Source organism: Cibotium barometz, chromosome 56, assembly GCF_041138505.1.
Source record: "Cibotium barometz isolate CiBa-2024 chromosome 56, ASM4113850v1, whole genome shotgun sequence".
In the NCBI taxonomy this organism is placed as follows: Eukaryota; Viridiplantae; Streptophyta; class Polypodiopsida; order Cyatheales; family Cibotiaceae; genus Cibotium; species Cibotium barometz.
Genome location: NC_141101.1, coordinates 32,445,329 through 32,468,289, shown reverse-complemented (window position 1 = coordinate 32,468,289; position 22,961 = coordinate 32,445,329). Strand labels below are relative to the sequence as shown.

At 47.0% G+C, this 22,961-nt stretch overlaps 1 protein-coding gene across 1 annotated transcript in view; it reads left to right on the top strand.

Annotated features, from left to right (window-relative positions):
* Positions 1 to 21,968, top strand: part of LOC147607134 (Galactose oxidase/kelch repeat superfamily protein) — a 33,587-nt gene extending 11,619 nt beyond the window's left edge. The window contains exons 3-4 of the mRNA XM_086791074.1: positions 20,460 to 20,491; positions 20,581 to 21,968. Of these exons, the coding sequence (XP_086647200.1) occupies positions 20,581 to 21,624 (1,044 nt within the window). The 5' untranslated portion in view covers positions 20,460 to 20,491 and the 3' untranslated portion in view covers positions 21,625 to 21,968. The remainder of the gene's footprint in view (positions 1 to 20,459; positions 20,492 to 20,580) is intronic.
* The last annotated feature ends 993 nt before the right edge of the window (positions 21,969 to 22,961 follow it).

Sequence of the window (22,961 nt, the reverse complement as noted above, 5' to 3'; positions counted from 1 at the left end):
TTCTGGACTCGGGTTACAGATGCATTGCCAGAGGCTGCACATTGGTGTGTTGGGGGAGACTTCAACATGCTTGAGGACCCGGCAGATAGGGTGGGAGGCAGTCATGTTACAGTGCACGGCACGGAGCTTGCAGCTTGGGACCGGTTTTGTATGTCACTGAGGATCACTGATGCATGGCAGCATGGGGCTTTCTCCCGGTCTCAGGACAGTCTTAGTTTCTCTCGGTCGGATCGCCGGCAGGGAGGGACTAATCTATCGCGGATTGATCGCTTTTATGTGGGCGACTGGTTAGGGGAACGAGGGGGCTCCGTCGGCATTCTCGCTGGCACCTCATTTTCAGATCATGCGCCAGTTATATTGACATTGGAGGAGGGGACACGGGAGCCCAGCTTGCAGTTGAGGATCCCAGAGAGGGTACTTGCAGATCCCAGTCTCGCTGAGGACATTGAGAGGATCTGGCATGATAGTCAGAGCTCTGACCAGGATGCAGCGGGCCAGTGTGCCCAGGGACTCATTGATCTTAGCTCTTTTCTACACGCTGCAGCTTTGACACGACTGGGAGAGATTCGCGAGCGGGAGCAACGGCTGAGACGCAGCCTTGCTTCGCTACAGCGCCTTCAGGAGCAGCAGCCTGCATGTGAGTGGGTGGCGTCCCAGCTGAGCCAGGCACGCTAGGAGGTTAGAGAGGTAGAGGAGCAGAGACATGAGTTTTACTATCGTCGTCAGGCCTCTCAGTGGACGCAGCTTGGTGATAGAGTGACTGGGGAGTTTTTTGAGATCACTGGACCCCGTCATGCGCGAGCAGGAGTCCGCCAGCTTGGTAGACCGGATGGATCGGTAGCTACTGAGCTCGGGGAGATCAGGGCCATTGCCACTGCATTTTATAGTGACCTGCTTTTAGCGGAGCCAGCCACTGAGGATCGAGATGTTTGCAGACAGACTGTGTGGGCCCATGTGCAGAGGAGGGTCACAGACCATATGCGTACAGTTCTAGGTGCGCCTCTGTCAGAGATTGAGCTTGCCGAGGCCTTGAGGGTCCTGCCGCGACATAGTTGCCCAGGGGAGGACGGACTGACGCTGGCCTTTTTTATGCGCTATTGGGACCTTTTGGGGCCAGGCCTCCGCAGGGGCTTTCAGCATGTTTTGGACACTGGGGTGATGCCGCAGAGCTTTTCAGAGGGATTGATCTATCTTATCCCCAAGGGGGAGGGAGTATCAGATGACATTCGGCATTGGAGGCCTATTACGATCCTCAATACTGTCTACAAGGTCTTAGCAAAGGCCTTGAGTTTGAGGATCCAGCCCTTCCTGGGGGAGTTGATTCATGCTACTCAGACAGGATTTGTCAAGGAGCGCAGTATCCTTGACAACATCTTTACTTTCTGGGAGGCGACGGCCCGAGCTAGATTTCTTGGCGAGGACTTGGTCGTGATGCTTCTCGATTTTGAGAAGGCATACGATAGAGTTGATTGGGGATTCTTAGAGGGCACTATGCTTCGCCTGGGCTTTGAGCCAGGATGGATCAGAGGGGTGGCAGCTCTGTATTCCACAGCTCGCAGCCAGGTGCTGATTGCAGGAGGACGGGGGCCGAGTTTTGAGCTGACCAGATCAGTCCGTCAGGGGTGTCCTCTCGCCCCTTTCCTTTTTCTCTTCTTTGCGGAGGCTATGAGTATGTATTTGACGACAGAGGAGGTTGGTTTGAGAGGACTTCAGCTCCCAGTCCGGGGGGAGGATTTGCTTGATGCTGAGTTTGTAGACGACACAGGCTTATTTTTGCATGGCCAAGAGGCCAATCTTATTCGGGCTGAGCAGTCGCTCCAGGTTTTTAGTGCAGCTTCGGGAGCATTGATCAATTGGCGCAAGACAGTGGCCTTTTGGATCAGTAGTGCTCCCACTCCGGCATGGAGCCCGGACCCCGGTTTTAGATGGATTCCTCCAGGCACAGTAGTGCGGTATTTGGGATGCCAGATTGGCCTCGATTTGTCACCTGAGCAGCAGATTGCCCCGCTTCTTCTGAGCATTCGGAAGAAGCTATTGTATTGGAGTACAGCTCGACTATCCTTGGCTGGGAGGGTGGTGGTGGCAAATCAGGTGCTGTTAGCGACCATGTGGTACATTACGTCTTGCTGGATTTTCTCGAGCTCTTGCATCAGCCAGGTACAGAGGCTGATCAGGAACTTTCTGTGGTCTGGGCGGGACGGTCAGCCAGCTCGGGCAAAGGTTGCATGGGCAGTTATTACACTTCCGCTGGCTCAGGGCGGTTTGGGCATTATAGATCCAGTCGATCAGAGTAGAGCCTTATTGGGGAAGCTTATTGTTCGGGGGTTGCTTCCAGGCGCTGAGCCTTGGAAAGAGCTCCTCTTGCAGCGACTGCAGGCTCGGGCGCCCCCTGCAGGGGGTACTTAGGCACCAGAGATTCGCTGGATCTTCATAGAGATGAGGAGGACAGGCCTCAGTAGAGGATGGGAGGACAGATTTGCTTTGAGTATCCTGAGAGCTTGGGAGCTGTTGAGACCGGGGCTCTCTCAGCGGCCTCCTTCTTGTGTTGAGGAGCGGGCTAGGCAGCCGCTCATCTGGAGCCCAGCGGTTCGTACGGAGCAGGGTCATATGCTGGGTTCTCGGCCTCGTCTAGCCTGGGGACCTTTAGCGGCAGGCCCAGCTCGTAGTTTTGGAGATTGGCAGGCTTTCTGCAGTCTACCAGAGGAGATCCAGGTGGAGAGGCTGAGTCACTTCAGAGGGGGGTTGATTATGAGGGATGATATTCAGGAGGCACTCACAGAGGAGTGGTTCACACCTCTCAAGCCAGTGGCCCCACGGTGGATGGGAGCCTTTACACAGTTGGAGATCCTGATTGCTGTCAGAGCTAGCACTGAGGATGGCAGATGCCTCTACTATGAGATTCAGGATGAGGGCAGACTCCAGAGAGTGGAGGTGGAGTCGCCTTTGGTTGCAGAGTGCACCTTTCAGAGGATTCGGGTAGTGGCTGCCGCTTCTCGGAAGTGGCATATTGACCCCGACCCTGCTGATGTGCTCCCGGATTGGCGCATATGGGCATATGCAGCGCGCCCCTTGGCCCGGCTACAGTGGGACCCCGGGCAGTACGAGTGGCATGATCCTTATGCATCCCTTGAGGCCACAGAGATCACCTTTTTCCAGTATACTGTTCGGCTGGGACGGCATATTTTGACGGCGAGGAGGACGGTTTCTCCAGCGACAGTGGGGCATTGGCGATTGCAGGGACTCTCACAGGAGTTCCTGGAGGATTTCTGGGCTCGGCTCTGGTCTAGTCGGCAGGCCCGCAGGATCTCGGCTTTTCAGTGGCTGGTTGCCCACAGGGGCTCAGCAGTTGGCACTTGGCTTGTTTACAGCGGTCTTTCGGCCGGCCTGCGTCCGATGCGGCCACCCTATGGAGACACAGAGACATTGCCTTTGGGACTGCCCTCAGGCACAGCAGATTTGGCTGCGGATGCTGCGTATTCTGGCCCCCCTCTCTCCAGAGGGTATGTTTACGTGGGGTGCCGCTGCTTGGTCGACTTCGTCAGGGCCTGCTATGGGCTATGAGATGGAGCAGGGCAGTCAGGCCATCAGATTTATTAGGGGCCAGCCTCGCCTGGTTCCGGCACCGGGTTTCTCGTCCGCCAGCTGGACACAGGAGAGGGATTTACGATGGGAGCTCCTCAGCAGCCTCACCATCTGGTTCACCTGGAAGGCCCGGTGCTTTACGGCCTTTGAGGGGAGATTGGAGCCACCAGCAGAGACTGTTCGGGGGATTTGGCAGGAGTTGATCCACACCCTGCGAGGACAGTACGACCGCATCCGGGGAGACTCGGATGAGGCGATCTTACGGCGCCAGGCCTTTCACACCACTTGGCGCTGTGGCCCGTTCTACACCTTACACACGGGATCCCCCCATTGGCACTACAGGCCACCTGTTTGGCTCTTCCCCCCCCCTATTGTATGATTTAGCCGCTCAGTTCTTTATACTGATGCTTGTATTTTGCAGCACCTAGGGAGAGTCTCCCGGGCTGCCATGATGTATTCGCTGCTCCTCTCTCTCTTAGGAGCAGGAGAGATCTTTTGTAGCCCTACGGGCGTTTTTATATAACTAATGAAAGGATCTTTTCTCGGAAAAGAAAAAGGGCAAGTCCTTGTCGGAATGTGCAACGGAAATGAGACAGAAATCTGAGAGCAGAAAACGCAGAGATGCAAGAGAGGAGAAGTGGTGTGAAACTCTACTATATACACTGAGTACAACAATGTGGGGGGTAAGGTGTGCTATATATATGGGCTAGGGCATGAAGTTGGCCTGTAGAAACAGGGCCGACAGTCCCTACATGGGCCCACGACCAAGTCGGACCAAGTCGGCCAGCATGACCTGACCGGCCAACATATGATTGGGCCCCTCATGGCCAGCTGACTCCTACAGGCTGACCAGAGAAAGCAAAAATAGCCCCCACGACATGCCTACAAAACTGGGAACAAAAGGAAAAAAAATGGGGACTCCACCCGCGGGTGGGCACATCACAGGCCCTCACTCCCTACAGGATAGTATGGTACCATGGTCACCGTGAAACGCATTTCAGGTAGCCTGAAACGTGAAACCTTTGAAACGCATGAAACGTTTCAACGTTTCAGTGAAGTAAGAACAAGCAGCTTTCTTTATTACCTTATTGACTTGTACATGACTAACAATAGGTATGGTACTTCTTGGAGTACCAGCATCTATAACAATCACTCTACATCTATGTATAAATGAGATCTTCTTTTCTTTGTATGATTTCTTTGGCTCCATATGAGCATGCCAAGGCATTCCCAGCAAAACATCACAACCAGTGAGAGGAGCAACCATAAAGCTCTCATGATCAAGGTAGCCATGTATGTGAATGCGGAGCTTGCCAATGATTTTGGCGTTACATTCACAGTTTCACTCCTTTACCCTCAAAAACTGCATCTGCATCCATTTGAGTGCCATAATCTGATACATCCAATCCTATGGCGGCAGCCATCTTCAAAGAAATGAAATTGTCCGTGGATGCATCATCAAAAAGAAACAGTGCGGGTTGATCTTTTAGCTGTCCCCATGCTTTACATATGAGTCTTTCAGTGGAAGTATGTCTTGTATTTCCCAATACATCTGGCACAGCATTTACATGAAGCTTTTCGGTGCCACTATCTGCATTTTTCGGGTTTCTTGGGCACCCATAATACAAGTGATCTTTACTTCAACATCCAAAACATTTGCCTTCACGTGCATACTCAATTCTTTGATGTTTTGACAACCCATGATCATTGCGTTTGCCCCACGGCTTCTTGAATCGACGTTCCTGATCTTTTTGATCACTTTTTAAGGGCTGTCCGTCCTTTTTCTGTTCAAAACCAGCCCTCTTTTTTACCTTGAAAGAATCTGAAATTGGCTTAGATTTATCATGTTTTATGTGCAATGTCTCCGCCAAGGTAGCCGAATGTGTTAACTACTGAAGGGTTTGGTTTGGGTACACTTCAAGGCTCTCTTGAATGATCGGACGCAACCTAGACTCAAACTTTCTTTTCTTCTCTTCATCAGAGAGTGTCATGAAAGGGGTAACTTTCAGCAGTACCTTTCAATATTTGGCGATGTAAGTCTGCACCGACTCCCCTTCTTCCTGTTTCAGCTAATCCCATTCTTTGCGCACATTTTTAGCAAAGTTTGGTTGTGAGAATTGATCATAAAACTGAGTTTTGAATTCAGCCCATGTGCGGGCAGCACTATGGTCCAAGAGTTTGGCCATCCACCAATCACTAGTTGAATCTCTTAGGTGCATACCCACATGTCTCAGTTCAGACTTCTCCGAGAAGTCTTTATTGCAAAAAGCTCTCTCAAACTGCCGAATAAAAGCACGAGCTTTGGTAACTTCGAGCTTCCCAAAGAACTCAAATTTGATGTCCTTATCCCTTGACTTAAACTCTTTGGCTTTCTTCTTTGAATGAGATCTGCCATGCCCATTAGTTTTAGCCATAGGGGACTCATGTCGAGCTCTCTTTCCACTATCCCGAGCAACACTTGTAGATCGGGTGGAATCAGCATGATGAGAACGCCCTCGGCGTGGAGCAGTATGATGAGGATGAGATATGGTCTCTTCTGAATCATTAGAATCTGCATGTGCTTCCCAGCGAGAAACCTTTCTTCCACTGGAGTCCTCGGATACATCCCTTTGTCCTCTTAGATAAGACTTGGCCAATTCACAAGGATCTTTATATCCCATCTCTGTTGCCGTGGCCTCAAAGGCTGCATCATCTGGAGAAATTTTCCTTTTTGTACTCGAGACTTTTGCACATCTGGATCCTTTCTCAAAGATCTCCACTGCATAGTCTCATCATGGTATCGTCTAACTTGCCTCCAACTCAGACCTTACATCAACAAGATTTGTATGTGCAATACCAGCAGTCTCTCCTGCATTTTCCCTCTCTTGCCCAAGAGGAGTGTAAGCAATTCCAACAGATCCCTCCCCTCTCCTGCCCAAGAGACTCAGCTTGAGTGTTCATGTTCTCTCTTTTGTATGCTTAGCCAAGAAAAATTATGTATGCCAAAAAATCGTTCTTTCTCAAGTATCCTGAAACCACATATGATAATCTTGCACATGACATAGCACTAGGGGCTGAAGTTGCGCCGCGCCACGCCCCCCCCCCCCTCCCCCCCGGCGCGAGGTATCTTTATTACCAACAGAGTAATCTCTTGTACAAGATGCAAATCTGTGTAAAACAAAGCAATACAAGCTCTCAGTCACCAACTAGAGCAAGGCAGTCACCAATTGCGCAATAGAGAGAACAAATCTTCGGTCACCAACCAAGGCCAAAGCAGTCACCAACTGCTGTCCAAATAAAGCCAACCCTCGGTCACCAACTAGGGCCAAAGCAGTCACCAACTGCCGTCCAATGAAACCAAGCTTGCCCTTGGTCACCAACTTGGGCTTAACAGTCATGAATTGTTCCTTAGTTTCATGGCTGTCCACACGATTGTGCAATTCAACAGCTTGAAACAGACCAAAACAACAAAACAAGTCACACATGCAAGTGCACTTCACAGGCAAATGCTTGTGCGATGATTTGGATTAAATCTCCCAACTTGCCATCTTGTACACAAAAACTGTCGCGACCATGGGCACTACCCATGCTGGATCCAAATGCTGTACTCACTAGAGCCATTGCCCTTGCATCAGCCCAACTAACTCACCAGGATCACCAACCCTTCCATGAGTTAACATACTCACTGAACAGAGTCACCAACTATGAGTTTATGCAGACACTAGGGTCACCAACCCTTGAATGAATGCATAACTACAGTAGTCAGAGTCACCAACTCTTCTTATTGACTTAGAGTCACCAACTCTAATCACTCATTAAAGTCACCAAATCTTACGTGAGTGAATCCATCATGCTCCAGGAAATCCTTCCTTATGGCACTGATATCTAGAGGATTGTGATAGAGACTCTGGCGGTTATGGATTTGGAAGAGCCGGCCCCTCATGCGCCTCCAGTGGAACCCGGGGGAGTGGACTTGGCGTGATTTTGCAGATCAGGATGTCATGTGCACAATGTGTATCTACCATGTGCTACACACGCACACAAGACTAGCTTCGAGGTTTGGGGAAGCTTGGAGCTAGGCAGGTTGATTGGCGAGCTGAGTTAGGGATAGACTAATGGGCGGGCACCCAAGTATGGACGGGCGGGCGCCCAAGTGTGGACGCCAAATGACCGGCCAAGAGCCTATAAAAGGGTGGCCAAGGTTAGTCATTAGTTCATAGAATCTCGCGTGTCTTTGTGAGGAGAGCTCTATGGTCAGGAGCCTGGATCTAGTGCAGACGTGCACCTGCTTCATGTAGTCGAAGCCGGCAGCAGTCTCGAGGCCCGCGAGGGTAGCTTCGTGGCAGTATGGGACGTCACGAAGTAGAGATTGGTCAGTACGTCCATCTAGTTAGCTCAGCTCTTGGCTCGGTGGGGACAGCCAAGTCTTGTGGGCTTGCCCACGGCTGTCAAGGTTGGGAGGTGAGTCAGGCCTGCACCCCCTTCACGTTTGTTTGGTTTGTTTGCAGGTTTCGAGTCTTGTACAAGGAGCGTTCCACGAGGAGATCCTATGGGGATTTGATAGTGGTATCAGAGCAAGCCTTGTGAACGAGCAAGTCGGTAGGTAGAGAAGAAGAGGTCAAACAAAAGGTATGAGTTCGAGAAGCTTGCTGTTTTTCTGTGTATACTGCTGTTTTTTTTCCAATTTCAGCATGTTGCTTTTACATCGTAGGAACCCGTGATGAAGATTGTGGTCTAGTATGGGTTGTTTGCTTTGCAAAGAAGAAGGCTAGATGTGCTTTCAACTGCGTAAACAGTTTGAGGAGAGAGGAAAAAGGAAAAGCCAGTCGGCTGTGTGTAAAAGAGAGAGAGAGAGAAATGAAATGAAATGTTATATTAACGTCTTTAAAAGGCCATAATGACCTAGGAGACCAAAAAGTTACATCATGGTGGATCTGATACAATGTCTGGATAAAAAACCAAAAAATGAAAAATAAAGATGATACTATTGGCACCTAGAAAATGAAACTGGAACTGGAAGGTAAACAGAAACCCTTATAGGGTGTGAATATAGTGAGGAGGGGGGGTACGCTATGGAGGTGAGTGAAGTAGAGAGAGAGAGAGAGAGAGAGAGAGAGAGAGAGAGAGAGAGAGAGAGAGAGAGAAGTAGCGCAGCCTTATGTGCGAAGAAAAAAAACACAAATCTGTTGCAGTCGTAGCCTTTATGGCTGTATGCACAGGCAAGCGACTGATCTTGTGTAGTCGGGTGGACTAGCGCACAGGTAGGCTGGCATGTGAGAGCATAGCCGGCTGACTGTATGCGCAGCAAGCGCAGGCGCACAGGTTTGTGCGCTGGCGACAGCCGTATGCAGGCGGCTAGTTTCGTGTGCAAGTGTCAGCGTTGGCAAGCGGGCGTACGGGTGGCAGATGATGGGCGCTGAGGCGCAGCAGAAAAAGCGAAAGCATACATGTGTAGGTTTTTTTTTAGCTTTTGTAAAAAAAAAAAAAAACCCACGTCTTGTTTCTTTTGCTTTCGTTTTTTGTTGAACCTTAGTGAAAGGGTTTAAAAAACCCAAGTATTGCTTTGTTAAGTGTTTTTTTAATTTTATTTTTTATTTTTTTAATAAAAGAAAACCAATATATATATATATATATATATATATATATATATATATATATATATATATATATATATATATATATATTGCCAAAAAAAAAAACACAAAAGCAAAAGCTAAGTTAGCTTTTGGGGAGGCCTATATATTCCCCTTAAGCGGGCTTCTTGCCACACATCTCTCAAGCTCTCAAGCTCTCTAGCACTCTCCTTGTGCAAGATAAATATTTTCTCTCCTCTTGCCCTCGTCAAGATGCCGACCCAAGAATCCGAGTTGGAGCCCATTCTCGAACGTGAAGACCTGCCTTGCCGGCTTACGGAAGCCACCGATGCTGATCTTTTTGACGATTTTGTTTCAAAATCAGATTTTCAAGAGTTTAAAGTTTCTCTCGAAGCTTTTTCCTCGAAACGTCAAGCACAAATCGCCACGCAGATGCAGGCTTTAAAGAACTCCATCTCTTTGTTGACCACTACCCTATCTACTCTTTCGGGTATGGATATCTTGGCATCTGCTTTAGGTCCCAATATTACTCTGGAACAGTTTGGGGGTGAGCAAAAGCAACGTATCAAGGAGATAGTGGACACTTGGCTACATAAGTGGCAAGTCCATTTTCAGTTTCATCCATATGACGATGGAAAAAAGATCCAATTAGCAGTAGGTTTCCTCTCAGGCAAAGCTTTGCTTTGGTGGAAAGAACTCAACTCTAAACCAACAACTTGGGCACAGTTCGAAGATGTCTTCAAGAAAGAATTCCTCAAGAAAGAGGATGACTATGATGTTGTTGCCCGGTTTACTACTTTGAGCATGACCTCGCAGAACCTCACTTATGAGGTCTATCTCCATAAATTTAGGGACTTGCAGATGAAAGCTATGAAGATGGATCCCACAACTCTTTTGGGATTGTCTGTTCAACTCTAAAGTTTTTGGCTTGCATGATCTTCTCCGAGTTTATGGAGAAGTGAATGGCCATAGAATCCACATTCTCCTAGACCATGGCAGCTCACATAATTTTGCTAATTACAAACTTGTGCAGAAATTGGGTCTTGACACAACACCCAGCGATCATACCTATGAGGTACGTCTACCTACGGGTCGGCAAGTATGGGATCGAAAGGTAGAGATGCTACCGATCCGGATTCAGGACTACAAAGATACTCTGGAATGCTATATTATGCACCTAGAACATGTAGACTTGTTATAAGGGATTGAGTGGTTTAAGACTCTTCAAGTCCAGCCCTGGGGCGGACGGATTGACGCCTGCCTTTTTTATGCGCTATTGGGACATTTTGGGGCCAGGCCTCCGCAGGGGCTTTCAGTATGTTTTGGACACTGGGGTGATGCCACAGAGCTTTTCAGAGGGCTTGATCTTTCTTATCCCCAAGGGGGAGGGAGTGTCTGATGATATTCGGCAGTGGAGACCTATTACGATCCTCAATACTGTCTACAAGGTCTTGGCCAAGGCCTTGAGTTTGAGGATCCAGCCCTTCCTTGGGGAGTTGATTCATGCTACCCAGACAGGATTTTTCAAGGAGCACAGTATCCTTGACAACATTTTCACCTTCTGGGAGGCGACGGCCCGAGCTAGATTTCTCGGCGAGGACCTGGTCGTTATGCTTCTCGATTTTGAGAAGGCATACGATAGTCGATTGGGGTTTCCTAGAGGGCACTATGCTTCGCCTGGGTTTTGAGCCAGTCTGGATTCGAGGGGTGGCGGCTCTATATTCCACAGCTCGTAGCCAGGTGCTGATGGCAGGAGGATGGGGGACCGAGTTTTGAGTTGACCAGATCAGTCCGTTTAGGGGTCCCCCCTCGCCCCGTTTCTTTTTCTCTTCTTTGCTGAGGCTATGAGCATGTATCTGACAGCAGAGGAGGTTGGTTTGAGAGGACTCCAGCTCCCAGTCCGGGGAGAGGACCTGCTCAATTCTGAGTTTGCTGATGACACGGGATTATTTTTGCATGGCTAGGAGGCCAATCTTCAGAGGGCAGAGCAGTCGCTACAGGTTTTTGGTGCAGCTTCGGGAGCATTGATCAATTGGCGCAAGACAGTGGCCTTTTGGATCAGTAGCGCTTCCACTCCGGCATAGAGCCGAGACCCAGGTTTTAGATGGATTCCTCCTGGCACAGCAGTGCGGTATTTGGGATGCTAGATTGGACTTGATTTGTCACCTGAGCAGCAGATTGCCCGGCTTCTTCTGAGCATTCGGAAGAAGCTGTTGTATTGGAGTACAGCTCAGCTATCCTTGGCTGGGAGGGTGGTGGTGAGAAATCAGGTGCTTTTAGCGACCATGTGGTACATCACGTCTTGTTGGATCTTCTCGAGCTCTTGCATCAGCCCGGTACAGAGGCTGATCAGGAACTTCCTTTGGTGTGGGTGGGACGGTCAGCCAGCCCGGGCTAAGGTTGCTTGGGCAGTTATTACTCTTCCGCTGGCCCAGGGGGGCTTGGGCATTATAGATCTAGTTGATCAGAGTAGAGCCTTATTGGGGAAGCTTATTGTTCGGGGGCTGTTTCCAGGCACTGAGCCTTGGAAGGAGCTTCTTTTTCAGCGACTGCAGGCTAGGGCTCCTCCAGCAGGGGGCACTTGGGCACCAGAGATACGATGGATCTTCATAGAGATGAGGAGGACAGGCCTCATAGAGGATGGGAGGACAGATTTGCCTTGAGCATCCCACGAGCTTGGGAGCTGCTGAGACCGGGGCTTTCTCAGAGACCTCCTACTTGTGATGAGGAGCGGGCCAGATAGCCGCTCATCTGGAGCCCCGCGGTACGCAATGAGCAGGGTCATATGCTGGGTTCTCGGCCTCGTCTAGCCTGGGAACCATTGGCGGCAGGCCCAGCACGCAGTTTTGGAGATTGGCAGGCCTTCTGCAGTCTCCCAGAGGAGGTCCAGGTGGAGAGGCTGAGTCACTTCAGAGGGGGGCTGATTATAAGGGATGACATTCATGATTCAGGAGGCACTCATCACTGAGGAGTGGTTCACGCCTTTCGAGCCAGCGGCCCCACGGTGGATGGGAGCCTTTACATAGATGGAGATCCTGATTGCTGTCAGAGCTTGCATTGAGGATGGCAGATGCCTCTACTATGAGATCCAGGATGAGGGCAGACTTCAGAGAGTGGAGACGGAGTTGCCTTTGGTTGCAGAGTGCATCTTTCAGAGGATACGGATAGTGGCCGCTGCTTCCCGGAAGTGGCATATTGATCCAGACCCTGCAGATGTGGACTCTGATTGGCGCATTTGGGCATATGCTGCGCGCCCCTTGGCCTAGCTCCAGTGGGACCCTGGCGAGTACGAGTGGCATGATCCTTATGCGTCCCCCGAGGCCCCAGAGATTACTTTTTTCCAGTACACTGTTCGGTTGGGGAGGCATATTTTGACTGCGAGGAGGATGGTCTCTCCAGCCGCATCGGAGCATTGGCGGCTACAGGGACTCTCACAGGAGTTCTTGGAGGATTTTTGGGCCAGGCTCTGGGCTAGTCGACAGGCTCGCAGGATCTTGACTTTTCAGTGGCTGGTTACTCATAGGGGCTCTGCAGTTGGCACCTGGCTTGTCTACAGTGGTCTTCTGGCGGCCTGTGTCCGATGCGGTCATTGGAGACACAGAGACACTGCCTATGGGACTGTCCACAGGCGCAGCAGATTTGGTTGAGGATGTTGCGCATTTTGGCCCCCCTCTCTCCAGAGGGCATGTATACGTGGGGTGCCGTTGCTTGGTCGACATCGTCAGGGCCTGCTCTGGGATACGAGACGAAGCAGGACAGCCAGGCCATCAGATTCATTAGGGACCAGCCTCGCCTTGTTCCTTCACCGGATTTCTCGTCCGCCGTCTGGACACAGGAGAGGGATTTACGATGGGAGCTCCTCAGCAGCCTCACCATCTGGTTCACCTGGAGAGCCCGGTGTTTCAGGGCCTTTGAGGGGAGACTGGAGCCACCAGCAGAGATTGTTCGGGGGATTTGGCAGGAGCTGATCCACACCCTGCGAGGACAGTATGACCGCATCCGGGGCGACTCGGATGCGGCGATCTTGCGGCGCCAGGCCTCCCACACCACTTGGTGCAGCGGCCCCTTCTATACACTACACGCGGGTATCCCGCTGGCATTACAGGCCACCTGTTTGGCTTTCCCCCCCTCCTATTGTATGATAAAGCTCTCAGCTATTTGTACTGATCTTTGTACCTTTTTGCACCTAGGGAGAGTCTCCCTAGCTGCCTTGATTGGATCTCTGCTCTGCCTTCTTATGAGTAGGAGAGTTTTTTGTAGCCTAGCGGGCGTTTTTTTAAAACTAATGAAAGGATCTTTTCTCGGAAAAAAAAAAGACTCTTCAAGTCCAGATAGATTGGTCTAGTCATATTTTTTCTTTTGAACATAGGAACACCCAATATAGTATCTCAGGTGATTGTATACATCTCTCTCAAGGACCTCTTGTAAATACAGTTGATTTTGGTAATATAATGGATTCTTCTTTGTATACTGCTTTCCATTGTGTATTGATTCCACTTTCTTCATTTCTCATACCTTCTATGGATGTCAATGAATTAAGTGTATTTGAAAGCAAAGAATTACAGAAGATACTTGATTCGTTTCAAGATGTATTTCCTAAGGAACTACCATCGGGCTTACCACCTGAAAGGGCAGTAGATCATCGTATTGACCTAATTCTTGGTGCTCACCCTGTTAGTATTCCACCTTACAGGATGAGCCAAGCTGAGGAAGATGAGTTGGCCAAACAACTCGAAGATTATTTGAGGATGGGCCAGATCCGTCCAAGTAAATCACCCTGGGGTGCACCTATGTTTCTTAGAAGAAAGAAGGACAACACGTGGAGAATGTGTATAGATTACAAGAGATTGAACAAGCTGACAATTAAGAACCGTTATCCTCTCCCTAGATCAGATGATCTGATTGACCGGTTAGCCAGAGCGAAATATTTCACGAAGATAGATTTATGTCCTAGCTATCACCAGATACGTATTCATGAAAGGCATGTCGAAAGAACGGCCTTTCGGACTAGGTATGGCCATTATGAGTTTCTCGTATTACCTTTTGGGTTAATCAATGCTCCAGCCACTTTCCAGCAAATGATGAACGATCTTTTTCGTGAACATTCTGGAAAATTTGTGGTTGTATTCCTGGATGATATTTTGATATATAGTCGTACTCTTGAGGATCACGTTAGACACCTCATGATTGTCTTAACTATTTTAAGACAGAATCGACTATATGCTAAATTAAGTAAATGTGAGTTTTTCATGACAGACATCATTTACTTGGGACACGAGATCACTAGAGATGGATTGAGTATTGACTATGACCGAGTTCAGAAGGTTCTCGTCTAGCCTATACTGCGAACAGTGAAACAACTTCGTTCTTTTCTCGGTTTTGTTGTTTTTCTTCGGAAATCTGTGCGGTAGTACTCTCAGCTCACACTACCGATGACCGACTTGTTGAAAGGTCGTGGACGTAAGTCAAATCAGCCTATCACTTGGAATAATGATCTGGATATGGCCTTCAGACTTTTGAAAGATAAAGTCAAGGAAGCACCTATCTTAGCATTACCCGATCCCACTCGGCCTTATGTTCTTGAAACTGATGCGAGTGACTATGCCATCGGGGCTGCTATATTTTAAGATGGTAGACATGTTGCTTTTGAAAGTAAAAAGCTAGACGACACTCAATTTCGTTGGCCAACCCTTGAGAAGGAGCTTTATGCTGTGATTCATGCTCTCAAGGTTTGGAGACATTATTTATATGGCTCTAAGTTTGTGGTATTGACTGATTATCAGTCAATCAAGTATGTGTGTGATGCGGATGATTTGAGAGGAAGGAAAGCTCGATGGGCTGAATTAATGCAAGATTTTGATTTTGAGACTCGTTATAGAAAAGGATCCATGAATAGTGTCGCAGATGCGCTTAGTCGAATTAGAGAGGTGAATACTTTGTCGTTCACCGAGATTTCTACTGACTTATTTTAGTCATTGAGAGGGCTTTGTAAGACTGATAGTTATTTTGGTCCATTTTGGCAGAAGATCCAAGACGGGATCTCATTGATTGACCAAGACTCAATGACTGTGCAGTCTACCATTCAGGCTGCAGGAGGTCAGTGGATGATTCGGAATGGTTTACTATTCCGTAATGACAAAATTTGTGTACTACAGATCCCGGACATTAGGTCCAAGATTCTTAAGGAGTGTCACGACGCTCTTTCTGCTGGACACCCTGGGATACACAGGACATTATCGTTAGTGAAACACACTTTTTATTGGCCAAAGATGAAAGGGTATGTAGAAGATTATGTTCTCAAGTGTCAAGTTTGTCAAGCAAATAAAGCTGAACGCTTTAGATAGGCTGGGTTGTTGCATCCTTTGCAAATCCCAGGTAATAAATGGGAAAGTATTTCCATGGATTTTACTACCGGATTGCCAAGAACACATCAAGGCCACGATTCTATTTTGGTTGTGGTAGATCGCTTGACAAAAATGGCTAGATTTTATCGACCCGGAAGACCATTACAGTTACGCAATTAGCAAGATAGTTTATCGAGCAATTGTTTAGACTGTATGGGTTACCGTAGGACATAGTCAGTGATAGGGACTCTAAGTTTACGAGTGATTTTTGGAAACTTGTTTTTGATAAGTTGGAAACAACTTTGAATTTGAGTTCCTCAGATCATCCTCAATCTGATGGCCAGACTGAAAGAGTGAATCAGATTTTGGAGGATATGCTTCGTGCATATGTCTCCAAAAGACAAAGTTCATGGGAGGATTATCTTCCTATGTTAGATTTGCATATAACAGTACTTAGCATACGAGTACAGGTTTGTTCTTTCATGCTTATGTATGGTTTTCAACCTAGATCACCTGTTACAGTGGGATTCTCAGGACTTCAGCATGATGCATCACGTAATTTTTTGCAAGATATGCAGGAAATGTTACAAGTTGCGAAGGAATCTATTAGAAGTGCTCAAGACTGAGAGAGATTTTATTCTAATAGATATCGTTCACCCAGAGAGTTCTCTGAAGGAACGATGGTGTATTTGCGAGTTCCGAAAGATTCCGAGACTTTACGCACTCTCCGAAATTATCTCCTAGATACTGTGGATAATTTCGTATTACACGACGGATTGGTTCAGTCGCATATGAATTGGATTTGCCTTCTCATGTGAAAGTTCATCCTGTATTTCATGTCAGTACACTTAAGGAAGTACTGGGTGGAATAGACCAGTTAGTTACTCCTCAAGAGCCTCTCACAACGTTTTCTCTCAAATTTTTGGAAGAAGCTTTCGGACACTTTTCGGCCTCGAAAGATCGCACACAGGAGCCACGTGGTTGGCCATTGGTGGTCAAGCAGCAGCTTGTCTGAGGTGCGGGCACCCTCAGGAGTCTTAACGACTCTTTGGGATTGCTTGAAGGCTTAGCAGGTTTGGAAACGGATTCTCTGCATCTTCACGATGGACAGGACCTCGACCCATATCATTACATGGGGCACTGTCGCTTGGGCCACAGAGGTTGAGGTCACCGAGAGAGCCCTCACTGGGGAGGCGGCAATGGTCATCTAGGGCTTATGAGGAGAAAGTTGGGGGGCTAGCCTTCTAGGTCTCTCACCTTTGGATTTCGGCAATATTAGTCCCAATCCCATCTATTGACCACTGGAGACCGGGCTCGTGTCAGAGATGGGAGATGTGCAGTAGCATTGCAGCTTGGCACATATGGAGAGCTAGATGCAGCGAAGCCATCGACGGTACCCAAAGGGCCACACTCCTCTTGTGGAGTCCACAGGAGCAATTGGCTCGACATCACATATACCCCTGCGGTCGGTGGGGGAAGTTGCAGGGTGGCTTTGACCGCATGCGAAAGTGGCGGGAAGCTTTCTTGAGGCTCTGGCGCTTGGCCCTTTTCTCACGGAAAGAGGTGGTGATCCCACTTGGCATTACAGACCACTTGTGTGGTTAGGAAAGTGCATCTTTCTCCACCTTTTGATTATTTGATCCCTGCCCCGTACATGGAGGCGAGTTTGTATCTAGCTCTTCGTGGTTGTATTTAGCCCTTCGTGGTTGTTTTTCATTAACTAATAGAAGGATCTTTTTCCGAGGAAAAATAAGAAAAAAGAGTCAGTGAAGTGGGAGCATCGCAGACATCTCGGAACATCTCTTGTTCACTTCCCATAGTTTAGCTCATTCAAATACACATCTTGTTCTTGGTGTATTTCGGCAGTTGCATCTAACTTCATTTCAAATCCCGGTGTTCTTTACACATTCGTTTGAATCGCGTGTTCTCTTACCATCATTTAAGGTACTTCGAGTTCTTTGGTCAAGAGGGGAGCTCTCTAGTTTTGTTTTTGCCCAAGGTGTGAGAGGTCAAGTTGTGGGGATTATGGCACAAAGGGGTCAAGATGTGTTGGGCTTTCTTTCCACAGAAGATAGGTTGGATGGGTGAAACTATTCTTTGTGGAACTTTTTGATCAAAAGCATTTAGGTAGCCATGGGGTTTTGGGAAATTGTCTCTAGTGATTAACTTCGTCTTCCTTCGGCAAAACAACCCACAGATCCTAGGATAGTTGCTCAAGTGGTTGCAAGAGCTAGTCCACAAGCACCTACTCCAGATCAAAGGTGGGATTCTCGTGATGCCCAAGCCATATCAGTAATTAGCGTTTCAATAAAGAGATCTATCATATCCCACATCCAGTCACATGCAAGACATCCCAAGCCGCATGGGAGGTCCTTGAAGCCATGTATCAAACTTGTAATGAAGCCATAGTACTTTCCTTGAAGTGGAAGTTGGATAACCTCAAGGATGAATGAGGGAGATTCAATGATACATTACCTGACGAAGGTGAAGGGTGTCAAAGAATAGCTCCTCAACATTGATGAAATCATAGAGGATAAACTACTTATAACTATAGCACTCGGCTCCTTGCCAGACTCTTATCTCACTTTTCACACATTTATCCTGTCCATGAGGGGTAGTGCAAACCCTTAATTTTTTGATGAGTTGGTTGGATTACTTCCTCGAGAGGAGTAGACAAGGAAGAACAAGCTTAAGAGAGGGTTTTACCATGCTTTTCAATCTGAAGGCAAGGTAGATTATGGATCACATGCTGATACATCCGAGAAGAAGAAAGGGAAATGTCAATACTGCCTGAGGTTGGACACTGCATCAATGAGTGTCGGAAGCGGCTTGCCAACAAGAAGAAAAAAGTTAGAGATGAAGCTGCTAACTCAACCTCAGAGGAGCACAAGAAAGATGAAGCCCAACTTGTTGACATAGGCTGGGTTTTCTAGACATGTGCCCATAACCACTGAGGGGGAATGTTAGAAAAAATGTAGTGGTTTAATGTGCACAAAATATCACATAAAATATTGTTAGGGATATTGCACACGTGCACATAAATTATTGCTAGAGGTACATTAGATGTTAGGATTAAATAAATGGTTGTAGACCTTAAGTCTAGCACATAGCACCTTTATTAGTATAGGTACACATAAGTGCACACCTAGATGCGCACATGGCATGAGAGCATTTAGTTGCTTTATCTTTTGTATACATGTGTCATAGTAGTTTGAACTTTGGCTAGGGAGCAAGAAGATTCAAGATCTTGTAAGGTCCGCCTCTTTCAGTCGATTGACATGAAAGAGTGGATGAACTTTCACATTCAGAGGCAACTCTAGTCTATGCAAACTCGATCATCTAGATGTACTTCTCCTAATCTGATTGTGTGTGGGAGAGTGGATGAACTTTCACATTCAGAGGCAACTCTAGTCTATGCAAACTCGATCATCTAGATGTACTTCTCCTAATCAGATTGTGTGTGGGAGACGTAAGCATGAAACATATCCCCCAAAATCTGATCCACTCTCTTTTTGCCCATTAGATTGAGGATGAGCGTTTGAGGAATTCATACTCAAGGTAGTTTTCAATCTCTCAAAAACCAGTTGCCAGAAGTGTCAAAAAAATTGGAGTCTCTATCATTGACTATATCAAAAGGTAATCCATATAACTTGAAAAGTTACTCAACAAATTGCTGCACCAACTAACACCAATTGAGTTGCCTTCACTGTCACTCTTGTAGGTAAAAATTGTGCTATCTTCGTCAATTTGTCTACCACCACCCAAATAGCATCATGCCCTTTGTTGTACTGTGGCTAACCTACAATGAAGTCCATAAAAATACTCTACCATTTTTCTCCCGAGATCTCTAGAAGATGTAACATACCTCTAGCCCTAAGGCATTCTGTCTTATTCACTTGACATTGATGACAATTTACCACATATGCCTTCATCTTAGGCCAATAAAATGACCGTTTTACCAAATCATAGGTTCATTGTACCCGTGATGGATGACTTGCTGTAGGAGCATCATGACATTTGTACATGATCCTTTTCCTAATCTCAATGTTATCCGGTACACAAAACTTCTCATTCCAGAACAACAATCCATTCCGGATAAGGAAATTACCACCTGCCACACTCACAAATGGCATGACTGTGTAGTCTTGGTCTAAATCTATGGAGCTCCCTGCCTGGACACCGATTGCCAATACTGACCAAAATGACTGTCGGTCTCACATAGCCCGCTTAGAGAGTCATAAAGGTCAGCCCTAATCTCAGTGAAGCTCAAAGAGTTCACCTCCCCAATTTTACTGGAGGCATTCGTCAGTGGGTTCAGGCTACCCGTCCGGTACTTTATTTCCATATCAAAGTCTTGCATCAACTCAGCCCACTGAGCCTTCCTCCCCATGAACTCAGGTCTATCACAAATGTACTTAATTGACTCGTGGTCGGTCAGCACAACAAACTTGGTTCCATAAAAATAATGTTGCCAAGTTTTCAGATAATGAAACCCATCACATACTAGCTGTTTTGGATAGGAAAATGGATTACCCACTCAGGATTCACTCAGACTGTGGCAGCAATTGCGAGGGTTAGCAACTCAGCACTATTACATTATTGTGAGTTCTAGAGTCAAAGACCTTCTGAGAGTCGGATAATGCCACAAAGGCAGGCAACTCAAATTTAATGTACATTTAACCCATAATGAGCTGCGATACATGCCATGCCACATATGGTTGTCAACCTGCAGGATCAAATCTCTCTTCATAATCTATGCCTTCTTCGTGTGCATAGCCTTAAGCCACTAAACAGGCTTTGTTCTTGCATTTGGTTCTTTTCTACAACTCTCTCTCTCTCTCACACACACACACACACACACACACACACATTTGCATGAGGTGAATGGAATAATCGATCATGTGTTTCTAGATCTAGTGTAGGAAAAAGTCTGCTGATAAGTTATATACTGCATGTGCAGGGTTGACACCATCAACTAGGACTTCTGAGCGGGTCTGTGTATGGTTATTCCAGTGTTTTTGGGAAAGAGATTTTGTGAAGTATGTCTGCAAGACCTTAGACATTCTTTTTTCCTTGACTAGATGGAAGCTTTAATTGAAGGGTTGCCAGATGCAGTTGCATTGCAGTGCTTAGCACGGGTTCCACTTAGTAGCCATCCGCACATGCGGGCGGTCAACCGTGCTTGGCAATCCGTTCTGTACAGCGAAGAGTTTTTCAAATTGAGGGATGAGATAGGAAGCTGTGAGGAATGGCTCTATGTCTCTGCACGTGACCCGGATAAGGTTTGGCAGGCCTTTAACCCTTCATGTGAACGCTGGTTCACATTACCTGCACTACCTTCTTCTGTAAATCATTTGTCAAACTTTGGGACTACAGCACTCGGAGGAAAGCTGTATGTGATAGGTGGAGGAAGTGATGATGTGGACCCTGTAACTGGAGATCGTGGAGGCATAGTTGCGACCAATGAAGTTTGGGTTTATGATCCTGTTTGTAGAGTGTGGCATCAGAGAGCTCCAATGCTCATGGCACGGGCACAGTTTGCATGCTGTGTGCTTGATAGTTGCATAGTTGTTGCAGGAGGTTTTACCACAACCAGGCAGTTTGTATCTTCTGCAGAAATTTACAACCCAACAGATGACAGATGGGAACCCATTGCTGATCTTTGCCAAACAACGAACTCTCCAAGCTGTGGTGCAGTTTTGGATGGAAAAGTCTATGTAATACATAAGGAGGTTCCTTTGACTCAGGTGTTTGAGGCTGTGGAGAACAGGTGGGTTGTTGTGGATTGCTTTCTATCACAGGGCCCGATGGGCGTTGTAAATGGTGACTTTTACATTATATTTAATGGTATTATAAGCAGAGAACATACGTCAGCAGCTTCAAATAGGACGATTTTCTCCTGGCTCTCTTGGTACCGTAGAGTGGGTTTTGGAGTGGCTGGTTTGGCTGGAGAGTTGTATGTGGTTGGAGGAGTGACATTGCCCCGACATGGTGATTTCAATCTTGAACCATTGAATGAGGTATGGATTTGTAGGGTTGATGGAGAACAGCCCCTTTGGCGGAAAGGTGTGAGCATGACAGCCTCTAAGGGCACCGTAATTGGTTGCGTTGTTCTCAGGCTCTAGCAACTCAATCGCGAGGAAATGCCCTACAAAACATCATCTCGCATCAGCTGTAAGAATTGACGTGCATTGTCTTCTTGTAAATTTATTAATTGTGACTTCAGGCAAACCGGCTTGTAAGAGCTTGAGTTCTAACTTGTTGGAAACTTCTCTAGAAGCTGGCATAACCTCTGAGTTCTGAAAGCGTTGTACTTTGATAGAACGTGTGGTGTTTTTTGAGCAGAGTTGTCCGCTCTGTGCAAAATTAAGATTAGGAGTCTTCTTTTAGCACCTCAAGGTTTCCTACTGAGGTGTCATAAAGTTGTGGTCCATGCGAGGAGGGGATAGATGATTTGACTTTGAGGAGGTTTTGATGAGGAGGCCATAAACTAGTTGATCTGTGTGTAACAGCAGAGACTCAAAGAAAACCCCTAACACTAGTCTCAGAGCTTAAAAGAATGGTAAAGCTCAAGATTTTCTTTAACTTTGACATTATACGACTCTCAACACAGAACAAATGCGTCTACACGTGACCTCAGTTAACTTTCAAGAAGTTTGGATGCAAGCATGTTGCGAAATTCCTCGCTTGTCTAAGCAGTGCATGTTTGGACATTATGTATGTAAATATCAATGACACAAAAAAAAGAAACTTGTGAAAGACACCTAATTGCTCAGTGTTGATGATGAAGTATTGCTGACAAGTACTGAGGAACTTCGAATGTGTAGTACAATGATCTTTTGAATATGTAAAACAGTGATCGTTTTACTGATGAATGTTGAATGTCATACATTGGCCTTTTTGGCATTATGTAGACTTATAAAGGAATTCATGGGCATTTGGGCTATAGTTTCCCCTCAAAGTCATTGGTTGGTTGCTCAAAAATTGACCACTTGAAGGATTTAGGGAGTGGATGGTTACCAAACCAAGGTGGTTTTGGGTACATGCAAAAAGGGGGGTGGGAACTTGAAGGGGATAGCATGGGGAAACGAAATGGAGGCGGAAGGATAGCCGACCTTGAGATTTTTGGAAGCAACCCCCAAAAAAAAGTGGTGCAGTAATGAGCTTGGTAAATCTGATCACATGGGGCTACTGATGCTGCTGTTTTTGTCTGCCTTGAGCAAGATGGGGCTATTGTTAGACATATCTACAAAAATAGGTAATATTCTATTTGTGTAACTTCCTTGTTTGAATAAGTATTGCAAAAACAATGATTCTAGAAGTATTGTTAATCATGAAATAAATGGGGCAACCTCAATGGTGCAAAATCTTTTAATGCTGGCAACCCAGCTGACAATCATTGTGTTAAGATGGTGTAGTTTAGGTTGTAGAAATAGGGAGAGAATTCATATCATTTATGTAT